Genomic DNA, 16,077 nt, shown 5'->3' on the forward strand with positions numbered 1-16,077 from the left:
TTTAAGTTCCAACATCCCTGTAAGTGAGAGACTAAAACGATATAATGCCCATGTGTGGACACTCTTTAAACTGGTTAGCTTAAGTCAGTTACAACCTGACCTAAGCTAAACTGATTTAAAGAGCGTCTGCATACAAAATTCTTTTGGTTTATATCAATTGGTTTACAAAAAAAATAATCACACCTTTAGTTGAAATGAAGCAACTTTGTGTTTAGACCAGGCTTGCACTACTGTCTTCTGTATTTTTTGCAGAAATGTAAATGTCAAATGCTATATTCTTCCTTCACCATTTCATTATCCTGCTCTATTCTCATGATTCAGCAGGGGAGTGAAATTAACAAGAATCCTACCGTCTTCTCTCAGGCTTCAAGAACCCAAATGTTGTCAATTCCTATCCTATCAATAAGTCAAGATCCTTACTTGTTTTCTGAACAATCCATCTATTATCTCTCAAAGCACGAGTATGCAACATTCTCCATGATTACTGTTCACATAAGAATAGTTTACTGCGAGACCTTATATTACATTTTATTACAACTATTCACCAAAATACCTACAATTCTCCAGTTTCTTTTAATATAATTCTTGAAAGTTACAGAGGCACAGACTTTGATGACATTATCTTGCGACTTTTCCAGCAGCGTTAAGAGTAACAATGGGTAATTCTGGTTTCCTTCAACTGATTCGAGAAACTTCTCCGCTGTAAGATAATATGCTAAATTTAACAAAAAATGCATTAGCTTTTACACAGAGCCCTATCATTCTTCAACATTGAAATAGAAAACAAAGCACCATTTAGTAATTAGACTAAATTCATGAGTGTGTGTCTCAAGAAGAGAAGTATGTAAATAGAATGCATTTTTATTTCAACACAAATTGACAAATATTAAGTAATAGTGGTGCTAGAGCGTTTCCCAAAAGTTTTGAATGCAGAGCGAGCTGTGGAAATATTGCATCCTCACCATTTCTAAAAAGCCATGAACTCCCAGCAGCAAATCCCAGATTTTTAATTAGCATTATCCATGTTTGGAAATAGCATTTGCTTCTTTTCATTAACAACCATATGAAGATATATAAGATAATTTGAAATTAGGAAAAGAAGGGAAATGGAACAGAAGGAAAACAGGGAGAAGAGTTATGGATAGCTTTTATTTACACACTTTGTCACAGGTTCCTTAAAAGACTCAACTCCTTTAGAAACTAACCCAAAACAGTTTAAGGCAGGAAAAAGATCACATCTAATAAACTGCAGTGGCAGTTCAGGCAGACAGAAGAGCTAAGCAGATACTATGCACAGGACTGGCTCTAGGCACCAGCAAAGCAAGCACGTTCTTGGGGCAGCACAATTCCAGGGGCGGAATTCCGGCCACTTTTTTTTTTTTTTTTGCTTGGCCAGTTGTGGTCTTGGAGCTTGGGGCGGCAAAAAACCTAGAGCCTGCTCTAACTATGCTTTTCAGCCAAGTGCTACGCATTTTTAACTATTTTACCTGGACGCCGTATAGAAGGATCTGGGTCTAGTGTCTTCTTTAGATATTCTGTTAAAGTCTGTAAATTGGCATCACTGAGCTCCATAACTGCAGAATCTAAAATGCATAAAATATTTGGTTAAGAATTCAGAGTAAAAAATGATTTCTATGCAATCTATTTACCAGCCCAATAGGCTGTGCACAAAATTATTTAGGATTTACATTTTCATTTGAAATTTCAGAAAGTGCATTCATCACCTGTATTATATCCAAGCAAAGCTGATGTGAAATTAAATATATCCCTAAAGCAGAAAGCATGACATTTTTCTCAATTATGTACGACTGCTAACAACTATTTTATTAGTTAGCCGAGCACCTAGAGAATTGAAAACGGAACAGTTTTAAGTTCTTTGGAGAGTTGACTCTTGTTTAAAGGCACATTACAAAAGAAAATGCTGGTAAAAAACATTCAATATAAAATTAATACCCTCTAAACAGAAAGCTGTTCCAAGCTGAAACCAACCTATGTTACTCTTCCTCTCCCCTCATTGTCCTACACATATTTTCAGGTTCACCTCAGTGAGCTGTTACCTTCACAGCTTAGTTGAGATCATTCAAGTGACAATATCACTCAACCAGAGTCAAGACACATTTCAATTTTGTTCAAGCTCTTTTTCTCCCTCTCCTTTTCCCAGATTTATTTTTCTTTGCTGTTCCAAGCAGCACTTTCTTATCCTATTGTTTAGGCAAAAATAAGATTGGACTTCTCTTCAGTGAGCCATCCTTAGACGTCTTCCTTCTCAAAAAGGAGATGGTTTTAATTGTTGCTGCCAACTGAAGAATGTATAATCTGCTATGAGAACACACACAGGCACTTTTCCACTGGAGTATCAGCAGATACTACTACAATCCAAACCAAAGCCTGGTGTCCCATTTTAGTATTGATCACCAAGCCACAGCAACTTCTAACGTATCTACAAATGCATTCAGCCTCCATCTTGTTGAGCTAATTTTTGCCTGATGGTATAGTATGTACTTATATGCCATTTTAAAGGGACAGTAACGCCACAGGAGTTTCATTTACCTTACTGTGGGCAAGTATGAGTGTGACCACTGCATGTTGTAAAAGCATAGAATCCTGTCCCAAAACAGAAAGGTCAGAGGCATCGCTTTTCCCTGCAGTTTTCAGCTGACCTGACTATAATCACATTCACTAGCTCATATCAGCTAAAAAAAAATCCTACTAAAAGGTAATATTTAATATGAGACTTTACCAGCTCCATGACAAAATGCCCTCATCCACCATTACCATGGTAAAACAAATATTTGATGCATCCATAATTAAAAATTACTTACTCCAGCAAGTATAATTTTGCAAGGCCAGGGAATCAACCAATACATAAGTCATTCAGTTTATCTTCCAAGCCTGAATGAAGTTCAGTGCTCATGAAATAAATGGACTGGAAATACTAGCTAGGGAGAGCCTGGCCAAGCAGCTGTATAATATAGATATGTAGATATACTCCACCCTAATTAAACTCATGTCACTTATGAATTATATAGACTTGAATACATGGCTGCAGTGGTAAAAACTGAACCCATAAAACACACACAGCCCCTTTCCCACAATCCCATGGCGGATGGAATTTATAGTAACTACAAGAATTGTTGCTGATTTTTCATCTTTACAACTTGTTTCCTCTATTTCTCGCTCCACTACTCATCTACTACTTTTGTCCTTTTTCTGTTACAATCAGGAAATAAAAGACACTTTAGCCAAAAAATGTGTTCGCTCCTGACTTAAGATTCCATTCCCTTCACTCTCAACCTATTTGCTTTCTAATCAGAGATTTTCTTCTCTGGGAAACTGTAGGTTGAAACAACTTTGAACTCAGATGACTATGCTTTCCTCCTCTGAGCTCAGAGCAGGAGTTTAGAATTTCAAAGCCCTTTCAGTTGCATCTGGCATGTCAGTCAGTACCTGGTCCTGTAGGGCCACAGGAAATCCCATCTCTCAGTCTCTCTTATTTCCACAAAGATAGAATGGGCTTTTCTCCCTGGAGAGCTTACTATAAAAGTAACAGAAAAACCTCAAACAGAAAGAAGTCTGTTTTCACAGTCCCATTTCAGACATAAGAACATAGGAATGGCCATACTGGGGTCAGACTAAAGGTCCATCTAGCTCAGTATCCTGTCTTCCGACAGTGGCCAGTGTCAGGTGCCCCAGAGGGAATGAACAGAACAGATAATCATCAAGTGATCTATCCCCTGTCGCTCATTCCCAGCTTCTGGCAAACAGAGGCTAGGGACACCATTCTTGCCCATTCTGGCTAATAGCCATTGATCCTCCATTAATTCATCTAGTTTTTTTTTAACCCAGTTATGGTCTTGGCCTTCACAACATCCTCTGGCAAGGAGTTCCACAGGTTGACTGTGCGCTGTGTGAAGAAATACTTCCTTTGTTTTAAACCTGCTGCCTTTTCATTTAATTTGGTGACCCCTAGTCCTTGTGTTATGAGAAGTAGTAAACAACACTTCCTTATCTACTTTCTCTACACCAGTCATGATTTTATAGACCTCAATCATTATCTCCCCTTAGCCGTCTCTTTTCCAAGCTGACAAGTCCCAGTCTTATTAAACTCTCCTCATACAGAAGCCGTTCCATACCCCTAATAATTTTTGTTGCTCTTTTCTGAACCTTTTCCAATTCCAATGTATCTTTTTTGAGATGGGGCAACCACATCTGCACACAGTATTCAAGATGTGGCCGTACCATGGATTTATATAGAGGGAACATGATATTCTGTTCTATTATCTATCCCTTTCTTAATTATTCCCAGCATTCTGTTTGCTTTTTAGACTGCCGCTGCACACTGAATGGATGTTTTCAAAGAACTATCAACAATGACTCCAAGATCTCTTTCTTGAGTAGTAACAGCTAATTTAGGCCCCATCATTTTATATGTATAATTGGGATTATGTTTTCCAATGTGCATTACTTTGCATTTATCAACATTAAATTTCATCTGCCATTTTATTGTCCAGTCACTCCGTTTTGAGAGATCCTTTTGTAGCTCTTCACAGTCTGCCTGGTCTTAACTATCTTTAGTAATTTTGTATCATCTGCAAATTTTGCTACTTCACTGTTTACCCCTTTTTCCAGATCATTTATGAATATGTTGAACAGGACTGGTCCCAGAACAGACCCCCAGGGGACATCACTATTTACCTCTCTCCATTCTGAAAACTGACCATTTATACCTACCCTTTGTTTCCTATCTTTTAACCAGTTACCAATCCATGACCATTTATACCTACCCTTTGTTTCCTATGTTTTAACCAGTTACCAATCTTCACTCTTATCCTGTGGCAGCTTACTTTGCCTAAGAGCCTTTGGTGAGGGACCTTGTCAAAGGCTTTCTGAAAATCTAAGTACACTATCTCCACTGGATCCCCTTGGTCCACATGCTTGTTGAGCCCCTCAAAGAATTCTAATTGATTGGTGAGGCATGATTTCCCTGTATTAAAACCATGCTGACTCTTCCTCAACAAATTATGTTCATCTATACGTCTGACAAATATAGTGTCAACCACCTTACATAAATAATCCCACTGAAATTAATGGGCCAATATCTGCTCCAGCCGAAGGACAATGAACTCATTCACATAAGTATTGTGAACAGATGCTCAGTTGGTAGCTGTGGTGCTATATAGCCAGCAACTTTTTTCCCCTTTACATTAATACACACCAGGAAGCCATAATAACGTATCTTCCTTAACAGACCACAACTTAAGCTAGAGAGAGTAAAAATGATTTTGAGTTTTGACCCAGGCTAGTGTCTATGCTGACAGATGCTAAAATAATTCACATATTAAGGAGGGAAACAAATTAACTGAGGGCAAGGATTACCGTGTCAGAAAAAAGGAAAAAAAACCCAAACATTTCTCCCCACTCCACTTTCATGGAACACTATAAAGAACAGGGGCAGGCAAACTTTTTAGCCTGCGAGCCACATCAGGTTTCTGAAATTGTATGGCGGGCCGGTTGGGGAGGCTGTGCCTCCCCAAACAGCCAGGCGTGGCCCGGCCCCCTGCCTCACCCACCCCCCTGTTCCCTGTCCCCTGATCACCCCCGGAACCCCCAACCCCTGAGTGCTCCCTGCCGCCCCATCCAACCCCTCCTCTCATTCATGACTGCCCCTCTCCCCCGGGACCCCTGCCTCATCCAACCACCCCTTCTCCCTGACTGCCCCGGAACCCCTGCCCCCAACTGCCCCATCCAACCCCCCCCTCCTTCCTGACTGCCCCATCCAACCCCCCCTTCTCCCTGACTGCCCCCCTGCCGCCCCATCCAACCCCCCCTCTTCCTGACTGCCCCCCCCGGGACCCCTGCCCCCATTCAATGCCCCATTCTCCACCTTCTGACTGCTTGGACCCCTGACCACACCCCCAAAACTGCCCTGCCCTCTACCCAACCCTTCCCCCTTCCCCCCCACTCCCTGCCCCCTTACCGTGCTGCCTGGAACACTGGTGGCTGGTGGTGCCCACTGGAGCCAGCCATGCCACCGCGCAACACAGAGCGCCGGTCAGACTGGGCTCTGCAGCTGCACTGCCACAGGAGCTTGCAGCTTTGTCACCCAGAGCCTTGCACTGATGGCGCAGTGAGCTGAGGCTGCGGGGGAGGAGCTGGGAGCTAGCCTCCTGGGCCAGGAGATCAGGGGCTGGGCAGGAGAGTCCCGCAAGCTGTAGTCTGCCCGCCTCTGATAAAGAACTTCTGAGAACACTGCATTTCTGCTCTAAATTGTTAGATCACTTATCAGGCATAAATTTCATTCCCAGGAATACTTATTTCCTTAATTTAGTGAAAAGACAGTACACGGAATAGCAATTGACTAAGCCACAATACTCTGGAAACAAGTATTAGCTGGGATTTTACCTGAAGCAAGACAAAGTGAGGGCAAAGTCAAGAGGTAGAAAGAAATGCCATGTGCTATGATTTACTGTTCATAAAACCCATCTTCTCTGCAAACCAAAATACCACAAAACCCACTGTGAGGGAAACGGAAGGGGTTTTTCTATCCATGTAGTAAATCCACCCCCTTGAAAGGGGGTAACTAGGTTGACAGAAGAATTCTTCCATTAACCTAGCCGTATGTACACCAGGGTTTAAGTTGGGTTAACTATGTCCCTTGGGAGCATGACATTTCTCACACTCCTGAGCAAAGTAGCTAGGCTGACCTAAATTTTAGGTGTAGCCCAGACCTCAGATGCATAGAAGAGCACGATGCCAATACACGTTGAGGTAATGGCTGTCTCGTGTTCTGGTACTTTTCTCTTCCCCAGCAGCTTTTTCCCATTCTCTTAACCCCATCTTTTCTTAAGGTTGTAAGTAACCACATTTACTTAAGCAGTAGAGCTCTTGTATCCACTTTATGTTGTAGTGAGCAAGAAAGAGATGGAGGAAAGAAAATTGTTAAACACATAGAAGTCCATGCATGTTTTAGAGTAATTAGGCCTAATATGTTTTCCCAATCACCACTACTCCATCATCCATTCCAGGTTTCTAAATCCCCACTTATATTACAGTGCCCGGAGTATTACACAGATTTAAAGATTGCTCCTCCTTCCCCCTCAAACCTTAGCTCATTTTCACTTCTTTTTTAATGCATCCTAGCTCCTCTCTTTCCTTTCAACTGCAGCCAGTAACCAGACACAGAGTTAAATTAGAACAAGGACTAAGTGCACACAAGTATTTTGCAGCAAAAGCTGGTGCCTTCCCACGCCTACAGTGCTAGGAAGTGAACCCAGCTTACATCCAGAGAGGAGTGCCTGAGTTTCCTCCCTTTGGTTGTACTAACAAGCGAGTGTTTAGTATGCAGAAAGAAGCGGGGGAGAGAGGGGAAAAGCAGGCAACACAACAGTGAGAGGGAGAAACTCAGTGCCACAGACTTCTGCAGCAAAGACTGAAAAGATCCCACCCATGTGGTGAGGCTTTCTCCAGTTCTCACCCAGCCACCTCCGAAACGCTGCTGTGTAAATCCCCTCCTGTGCTCCTCTCCCCATCACACTGCAGTAAAGCCAGGCCACGTGCCCGAGGGACAGGAGAGAGAGAGATGCCCGTAAGGGAAGGCAGAGGCTGCCCCCTTACCCCCTCCCTGCAACGATCGGAGGACGGCGGCTGCCCCCTGGCACCCAGCCTGTCCCCGAGCGCGTGCCGAAGAGGGGGTAGGAGGCGACACCGTCACCCTCAGTCGCTACTGAGGAGTCGGGGGGCCGGGGCAGGCTGGCACCCCAGGCCCTCCCGCCAAGGGGGCGCGCTCGGGGCCTCGGGGAAGAGAGACTGAAGCAGCACCCTCCCTCCAACTAACTCGCTACCCGCCAGAGACTGACAGCAGCGCAGACCAATCAGGGAGGACCTTTCCCTGCTCCTTCGGCCCAAGAACCAACGCTCGCGGGCGCAAGCGAAGAAGGCGGGCCCCGGTGGGCCCAGCATGTTCAGCTGCGCCTCCCGCTGGGCCGCGGGCCCAGAGCCCATCCCCAGTCCGGAATAAACACGGAACCGCCGTGAAAGCAGCGAAAGGGAGCCGCCCTCCGAGCCTCGCCCGCAGGGGCCCTCGCGCTGCGCGCGCGGCTGATCCTCACCTGGAGGGTCTCCCCAGCGGCGGCAGCTCTGAGAGCTCCGGCTCCGCTACACATTCAAACCACGGTGAGAGGGCGCGGCGGCGGCGGCGGCGGGGACGCACTGACCGCATCACGCTACGCGTGCGGAGCTCAGCCAATCAGCAAAGACTTAGCGCCTCGGGCTTGGGCCAATCGGCGACATCTTCGCTCCTGAGGCTGGCCGGCCAATCGCCAGCCTCCTCCCACAATCCAGCCAGCGGGGCCGGGTCAGCTCTGCCCCCCTCCGGCCTGGCGGCATCAGCTTCCCCCTTGTGCTCAACAAGACCATTTAGTTCAAGCTGCCACTGTAAGTAGTATGGTGGGTGAGGTAATATCCTTTATTGGACCAGCTTCTGGTGGTGGCAGAGACAAGCGTTTGTGTTCACACAGAGCTCTTATCAGGGGAGGGGAAGAAGCTTACTCCGTGTCACACCTAAATACCACCACCAACAACATATTATTTAGCTTAAACTACTTAATACATTTCAAGGGACCATTCAAGGTGAAGGGGCTTGTTAAAACCTCTCCACTCAAAGGCAGGAAAGGGGGGGGGGAAGTGGGTTATAGATTTTTATAATAAACCATATAGCCCATGTCTCTACTGAGTCACTGATTCTTAATGTCTAGCACAGTTAGAAATTTTAGCTCTCATGCTCATCTTTTGAAGGTGTGTGCAGGTTTCCTTTACAGAGAACTGATAGGACAGATGGAGTAATTGCACTGTAAAATATGTTCACCCACAGATGATGTGATATTTTTCTTATTTTCCAGTGTGAGTTTGAGAGTGTAGTGATTGTCTAGTTTCACACATAGCTTCTATGAGGGCATTTAGTGCACTGGAGGAAGTACCCATGCATCCAAAGCAGCACAGAGGATACTTCAGTCTCACTCTGGGGGAGCTTAGACTCCTGACAACCTTTCCTCATCCCCTTGCCTTTCCCTTTCCCTGTCCCAACCCCTCTCTTGGAACAACCTAGCAAAAGCAGGGCTAGTATGGGGACGTTTGCTAAAATGGAATCAGTTTTAAACGTAATCATAAAACTGGATGCTATAGAAATCAGACTACACAAAGGGTTTGGATATAGACCACTCTAGTAACTTTACAGCAATATTAAGGAATGCTAGAGGAAACTAATAGCGGACAGTAAGCACTATCTCAACCCATAACATTTTTGGAGAATTATGTCAAAGTAAGATGGTCATTTAATGTACTTCCCACGTAATGTTACTGGATTCCACAGACTACTAGACCAAACAAGTTAATGTAATATTTTGTGTGCTCAGATTAAGTGTGCATATTAATGTTCTCCCACTTGCATTAAAAACTCTGATCCCGGGCAAAATGTTTAAGATGAGATGCAGACCCATGGCAACATGGTAGTTTGTGTTACACCCATTGTGGATATTCTATTTCTCAACTCCCATTTGTATGCAATAATTATTACCACCCTGTGGTTGCTGTTACACCTTTAGGTCTCATTTTCCCTGAGAGAGGTGTTTTTCTTGACTCTCCAATTGTGGCACACAAAAAAATCTGTCAGCTAGTGGCAAAATAAGAAGTCAACAGAAAACTAGACTGGCCATAATCTAAAGCTAATAAAGAAATTCACACTTAGGCAAATGACATCAAACTAAGCCTCAGGGTTCCACCTCAGCTGACACTGTGCAAGCTAGGCACCATTTGTCCAATTTGGACAGATAAGGTGTTATGGCCTGAAAATGTTGCAAATCAATGTAGTAGGAAAAGTTTAAGACTATTGTAGAGGTTTTGCTATAATTGCAGTGGTACTAAAAAAGCACAGAAAGGTCTGTATTGCACCTTAATTAAAAAACCCACACATCTATCATCAGATAACCTATGCCTTCTATTTTCTCTTCCTACAGTAGAAGAGATTGTTCTATTTTATAGTTGTGCCCAAAAATATTTTAAATCCATGAACATCAGATGAGTGTCAATGAGGATTAAGTCAATTTGAGTTAAATTTAGCTGAGCATACAGTGCTCATGGCAGGAGCCTGCTAGTTAGAAGTAGCTTTCATAATATATTATTCTGCCTACCCAGGCACTCCTCCTAGCTTCTGAAAAGCTACTATTCAGGTGAGTAGTAGTGGCAGTTAGAAATGATTGTTGTGGAAGTCAAAGTGGTAATATTCTGATTCCTGAATCACCTGTTCTCAACCCTTCCTCTTCTCCCCCTCCCACCAAAAAGAAATAAAAACACTAACAGGTACTCTATGGAATAGTAACCTGGAAAAAGACTCCTCTAATCATGGAAACATACATAAGAACTTATACTTCATTGCTCATAGAAGAATTATAGGAAATTCACAATAATAGAATGGAATTCTCTTGCCAGTGACCACACACACTTAACAAAATGAGATATGAATAGTGGACAATTCTGTATTTGTAAGTTGCCACTGATAAGGAACTACCCCAATTTAAAGTTAGCACAATTTTTCCTACATATACCATTACATTAGTGTTTAAGCAAATCACTTTGGTTAACAATATTGCATAGGCAACTTTATGCAGATACATCTTGACTATTGTTTCTTTGAAAATTTGTCAAGTGTTTTGTTTTGTTTTAAAAAAGCACATTACCACCATTTCTATTTGTTACTCACCATACACCAAAAGCTTTGATGTTCAGACGTCTGAAAACATGAGTGATTACATCTCACAAACTGGATATACCACAAAATAGTTTCACATAAGATTTAATTACTACATTAAAAACCACTTCACTTTTTAAAACTTTATTGATTTACCACCTGATTAAAGCATGGATTATAATAGTATTATACACAATATTTGTATGTAGAAAACTTTACATAGTTTTTATTATATAATTTCTGCTATTCTCTCAAAAATGTATACATCCATTGGGCAAGGAACGCTTTTCATTAAATTACTGCTATTAAATGCACTTAATATGGAAATCTTTAAGAAAAAGTAACTAGTAACTAACAGGCATTTTACATACATAAAACATACATTGTGCACAGAAAGTACATTTTGTTTGAAGTGGCAGAAGTGATTGAAAAAATTTAAAGACATTTTAAGTGAGTTGTACCTTAGAAAGCTAGTAAATTGACTGCAGGCCAAGGATGGAATATTCTTTTAAAACATTCATCAATACATCACTACAATGTTAGATTTTTTTAAGCTAGAAGAGTTGTACTAGAATCTTGTTGTGTCTGCATTTTAGAAGCTACAGAAATAAGTGAAATCACATAGGGAGAAAAAAACAAGGTTCAATATAACATTTTACTTGCACCATAACAAGCAATAGAAGCACCAAGATGAGGGTAATTTGAAGGTTTATCCTAATCAGCAAACAACTCTCCCACTGTCCACCACCTTCAAAGGGTTCCAGTAAAAAAAAAATAGTAAAATCATAAACATGCAGATACTCCACATTAATAACATTAAATTATAAGTCTACCTGTCATTTGGGGCATAACATTTAAAATACAGTATCTGTGTACTGCACACGGAGGCCTAGATCCTTATCAGAATATGCTAACATGGACCCCTGTTCTCATGCATAGTCCCACTGGAGCCAGTGAGACTCCACACAGGCAGTGGGAGTTTGTGCCAGCAGACCCTGGTTCAGGATCAGAGCCAGAAGGTGATTACTCGGAGTTTTGACTGAGCACTCTTAGCTTTGTTATTATGATGTCCATGGGTTATGGCCTTTCCAAAAGGTACAGAGAAGCAAACAGCTGGTGTAAAATTAAGGGCTTCAGACATTACATTTACTAATGCACCATTCCCTATACAATCAGAATGGTTTTAGAAACCTCTGAGACAGGAATAAGTCTGTCTTTCCTCACCGCATACACTACATGGTAAAGCTAGAATGTTTCAGATGTCATGTATGATCAAATATCAATTTTTAGCAGTTTATAAATGGTATATAGACCAATAAAATCCTTTCATAAGGAATCAATCTAAGGAAATAGTCACTCAATCCTAAGGCTGTATTAAAGGCGCTCCAACATTGATAAAGGCTCTTAATTTTATTAGCTTGAGTATCCATATATGTACAAAGACATGTTTATTAAAACCACTTCAAAACTATTTTATGTTGAAAGAAAACCCATAATGCCATTTTTGTGAAAGAATTTGGAGAAAAAAATAATAAACCCAATTCTCATCTCAGATTTTAAGACATTAGTTGTATTGCTTTCATGCTGCCTAATAGGGATAGAAAGCATGCAATCTGAAAGGTAATGTTTTAACAGGAGACAGGACTAAAATCATATACTGTACATTAACAGTGAGAGTGACATTCAAACATGAGAAATAAAATCTAAATAAATAGTCCTATTTATTTTCTTACTGTAGTTGATGAAACAATACAGTAGAAGGGAATAAGTGACTGCTACACTTTACAATGCCACATAAAGGACATACACTGACTTCAAATGTAGCAAGTTAGTTATGTGCACTTATTTTTCAGTTTTTATTCATGGTAAAATATAGCCATATATTCTTTTCTACTGAAAGAATTTATATATTTCTAATTTATACTTAAAGTAAAATCCCAGTTACTTTTCTTTGGTATTAAAATTAAAAAGACAAAATAAGGTAAGTGAAAACCTTAGAGCACTACTGGCCAAAACAAACTACATTCATATAAAGTAAGAGCACCATTCTGACTCTGAAGAAACCCACAAAAAATGAATCCCCATCAAATCCAAAGCTTGGATTTTCCAATGCTATATTCAACTTTGATTGCATTAGCAGGAAAAAAAAATCTCTATTTACAAAGCAAAAAGATAAGTACTAAAGCCACAAATGTTTTATTTCATTCAATTAACACTTATTTAGTTCTTGTATGCAAATATGGGTAGAACAAACGGTGCTTGGTAACACTTTTTTCCATCCTTAATACATTCAAAAAGGTGGCGACTTTCCTCCTACCCCTCCACGTGGATCCTATACTGTCCTTAGAGCTATGGTTTTAAGTCACTTGCAAATACAGATAATCCTATGGACAGGTTCAATTCTGTTGAACTTCAGTTAAAACTGAAAGTGCATCAGAGGAATCATTGTAACAAGAACACTAGAGTCTGGTCTTTCCAAAAAAAAAAAAAGGAAGTCACTAGGGCTAATAAAATTGCAATGTTAAATCACAAGTTTGCTTCTTGGTTGCCTCCAACAAACAGGAATGCATTAGAAGGTGTGTTATAGTGTGTACTTAAGTAAAAAAATTAACTAGAGCGGTCCTGGTGGGAACTAGACTTTATCTCCCCATGCCATACTGACATAACTTGGAAGTTGAGGCAATAAAATAACCAACACTGTCAAATTGGCAGTAAAAACACATGTCCTGATATGTATTAAAGAGATTACTTCTGGCTAAACAGACATCTTTGCTACAATATATATATTCAAAAGGAAAGAGGTTGACAAACCAATGTTATTTTTACTTCATCTCTTCAGTGCACATGTTAAAGAAAAATCAAATAAATAACCCTATTCTTTAATTTTACCATCTCATCTAGATAACCAGGCAAAATATAAAAGGCAACGAAGAATTTAAAAAGCTTTCCAACTCCTAATAACTTGAGATTTTTCTGAGTTCATTTCAGAGTATGTACTCCTGACACATCTAAACCTTCCATGAAAGCTGACCTTGGAAGGTTAAACACTGTTATTAAAGTGTTTTAAAATGGCTCACTACATAACCTGCAGGAGGAAAGCCTTTCCCCCCAACTGGTGTATCTACAGCCACTCCACAATAAACTAAAAAAAACACACTAACTGTTCTAGTCATGTGTACACAAAGAAAAAAATCCAGCATGATCTTTTGGTGGCCACTAGCCATTGCAGTATATTTTATTATTAACATATGTGCTAACATCACAAGCCTATACAACCATATTCAGTATTTCCAAGAGGAATAATTTCCATTGAGGAATAATTTCCAGAAGATTTATGGGAATAAGCTAGAAGGTACCAGACCAAACAACTGAAGTAACTGATTTGCAGAAACAGAATTAATCATAAGAATGACTAGCACTGAAACAGACTTTACATCTATTATGTTAATTCTGTAGGCAACAACTTAAATAAAAATCACTGAACTGCTGATATAGCTCTATTTTTGTAGGGTGGGCAGAACAAAAATTTGTTTTTCCAAAAATGGCATCTTGATCCAGATGATCTGCTGCTCTCTTGGCTTAGAGACAGATATCAATGACTTTTGTTCCTCCTCTTGAATCCATTCCTTGAATGTAGCATGACTAAAGCTTTGTGAATAAGCAGCAATGGCCAGTCTTACTTGGGGCTACCATGAAGGTGAATGGGTCCCAGTTGTCCGTAACTGCTCCTGTGGTATCCAGATTTTGAACACTACACCTATACGCAGGAAGAACTTCCGTAGCACAGCTCGGAGCTCAGGAATCAGGTCAAACTGCATGATTTCACAGAGGTACGGGTAATAAGTTGAAGCATGTGCTTTAAACTTTTGTGGAAAAAGAATAAAATGACTTAATGCAAGACAAAAATAAAAAGAAAGTTACTCCCATTACCTAGAATGTTACAACAGTAAAACTCAGGAGTTGGCATTGTTTTTCTCAGTGAAGAGAAGGAACTGTCATCAAATGCTCAGGCCACCACTAAAGCCAATTTCTTAACTCTGTAAAGCAGCAATATGATATTTCAGACAATGTGACAGTGCGCTAGTTCAGTGCTGGGAATTTCCTATTTTGATAGCTATACATAGTTAAGTAAAATATTTTACATTTAAATATTTAAAGTATATTTGGATGCAAGTATAAATTTCTAGCTTTATCTTACCTTTTCATCACTGATTTTAAGTGTTTTTGTTAAAAGCAACAATAGGAGATTGGTCCAGGCCTCTCTATGGCTTTCTGAATTTACTGTTATAAAATAGGCCAGTGCTTCACTGCACACACTAGGGAAAAAATTACACACATTAGCACAGATAAGGGTACAAGCAAACAAAACAAATCAAGTTGATATACATGTCCCCATCTGTAACAACAGTATTTTGTGTTTAAATGCGAGCTGCACTGAGCTCCTTTTTTTCCCCTACTTGTCTATCTACGTTTTTAATCAAGTTTGTTATTGAGATTTGCTTTAAAAACCTGATGGTGCTCTACTAGCAGAATGGGAAAAGATTTTTTTCCTCAACCTCCCTCCCTCCATACTGAAAATTTTTAATTACATCACTGTAGTAATCATTAAAGAGATACCAGTTTGATAGCCCAATGAAGAGAAATCCTTTCCTGATCCTCAGACTAGGTATAGCAGTGCAAGATTCCCTCTCCAAACCAGCACTCCTTTAACAAAGATCTGTCGAGACCTTTTAGGGACAGAAGCGGGGTTTTTGGTCCCTCTGGAAAGGACTGCCAACAAGAGGCACAATCAGTGCCATTTATTGTGCTGATTTCTGCTATAGTGACTAGAAATGGATAGATGTGTCCTGTTACACACACTGATTTAAGAAATCAACTATAAGCCAATAGGTAATGGTAACCAGACTACTGCCAGCCTCAGCTGGATTTAAACTAACAACCTATAAGTTCTCCCTACACAGACTCAATATCAATCCTCTGAGCCTCCAGTCAGCAGCAAATCATCTTTAGGGTAAGGATGAAGGTATCTTTATTACCTCTTGTTGCCCAAAGTTCCAAACTGTGATGCAACAGATACCTGAAAAAGTTCACCAGGAACTGGGCTATATGGTGATTGGTGCTCACACCCTACCCACCCCCCACAGCAGAAAGGCCATTCTGAATCGACTTACTTCTGGTTGCCAAAACCCTTTTATTAGAGTGCCCACTTTTCTATCCCTAATCAATTTATGATCCATCTGCTCAGCTACTTTGAATAGCAATATGATTAGTACTGCACTGGCACCCAGAAGTCCCAATCAGGATCAGCGACCCACTGTGGTAGGTGCTCGAAAAAC

General features: G+C 40.8%; 2 protein-coding genes across 5 annotated transcripts in view; both read right to left on the reverse strand.

The window, feature by feature from the left end:
- Nucleotides 1-8,222, reverse strand: part of CSE1L (chromosome segregation 1 like) — a 35,066-nt gene extending 26,844 nt beyond the window's left edge. The window contains exons 1-4 of one of the 4 annotated variants that reach the window (XM_073309484.1): nucleotides 5,978-6,170; nucleotides 3,448-3,535; nucleotides 1,488-1,583; nucleotides 558-700 (exon numbers count right to left, since the gene is read on the reverse strand). In XM_073309484.1, the coding sequence (XP_073165585.1) occupies nucleotides 558-700; nucleotides 1,488-1,572 (228 nt within the window). In that variant the 5' untranslated portion in view covers nucleotides 1,573-1,583; nucleotides 3,448-3,535; nucleotides 5,978-6,170. Of the gene's footprint in view, nucleotides 1-557; nucleotides 701-1,487; nucleotides 1,584-3,447; nucleotides 3,536-5,977; nucleotides 6,171-7,474; nucleotides 7,780-8,108 lie in introns of those variants that run through there. The other 3 variants (XM_073309483.1, XM_073309481.1, XM_073309482.1) reach the window with 3 other exon arrangements.
- A 2,647-nt stretch (nucleotides 8,223-10,869) lies between these two features.
- The window catches only part of ARFGEF2 (ARF guanine nucleotide exchange factor 2), a 60,517-nt gene continuing 55,309 nt past the window's right edge, over nucleotides 10,870-16,077 (reverse strand). Inside the window, exons 38-39 of the mRNA XM_073309478.1 lie at nucleotides 14,940-15,057; nucleotides 10,870-14,604 (exon numbers count right to left, since the gene is read on the reverse strand). Coding sequence (XP_073165579.1) covers nucleotides 14,428-14,604; nucleotides 14,940-15,057 — 295 coding nt within the window. The 3' untranslated portion in view covers nucleotides 10,870-14,427. The remainder of the gene's footprint in view (nucleotides 14,605-14,939; nucleotides 15,058-16,077) is intronic.

The sequence above is a fragment of the Lepidochelys kempii genome, chromosome 13, assembly GCF_965140265.1.
Source record: "Lepidochelys kempii isolate rLepKem1 chromosome 13, rLepKem1.hap2, whole genome shotgun sequence".
NCBI lineage: Eukaryota > Metazoa > Chordata > Testudines > Cheloniidae > Lepidochelys > Lepidochelys kempii.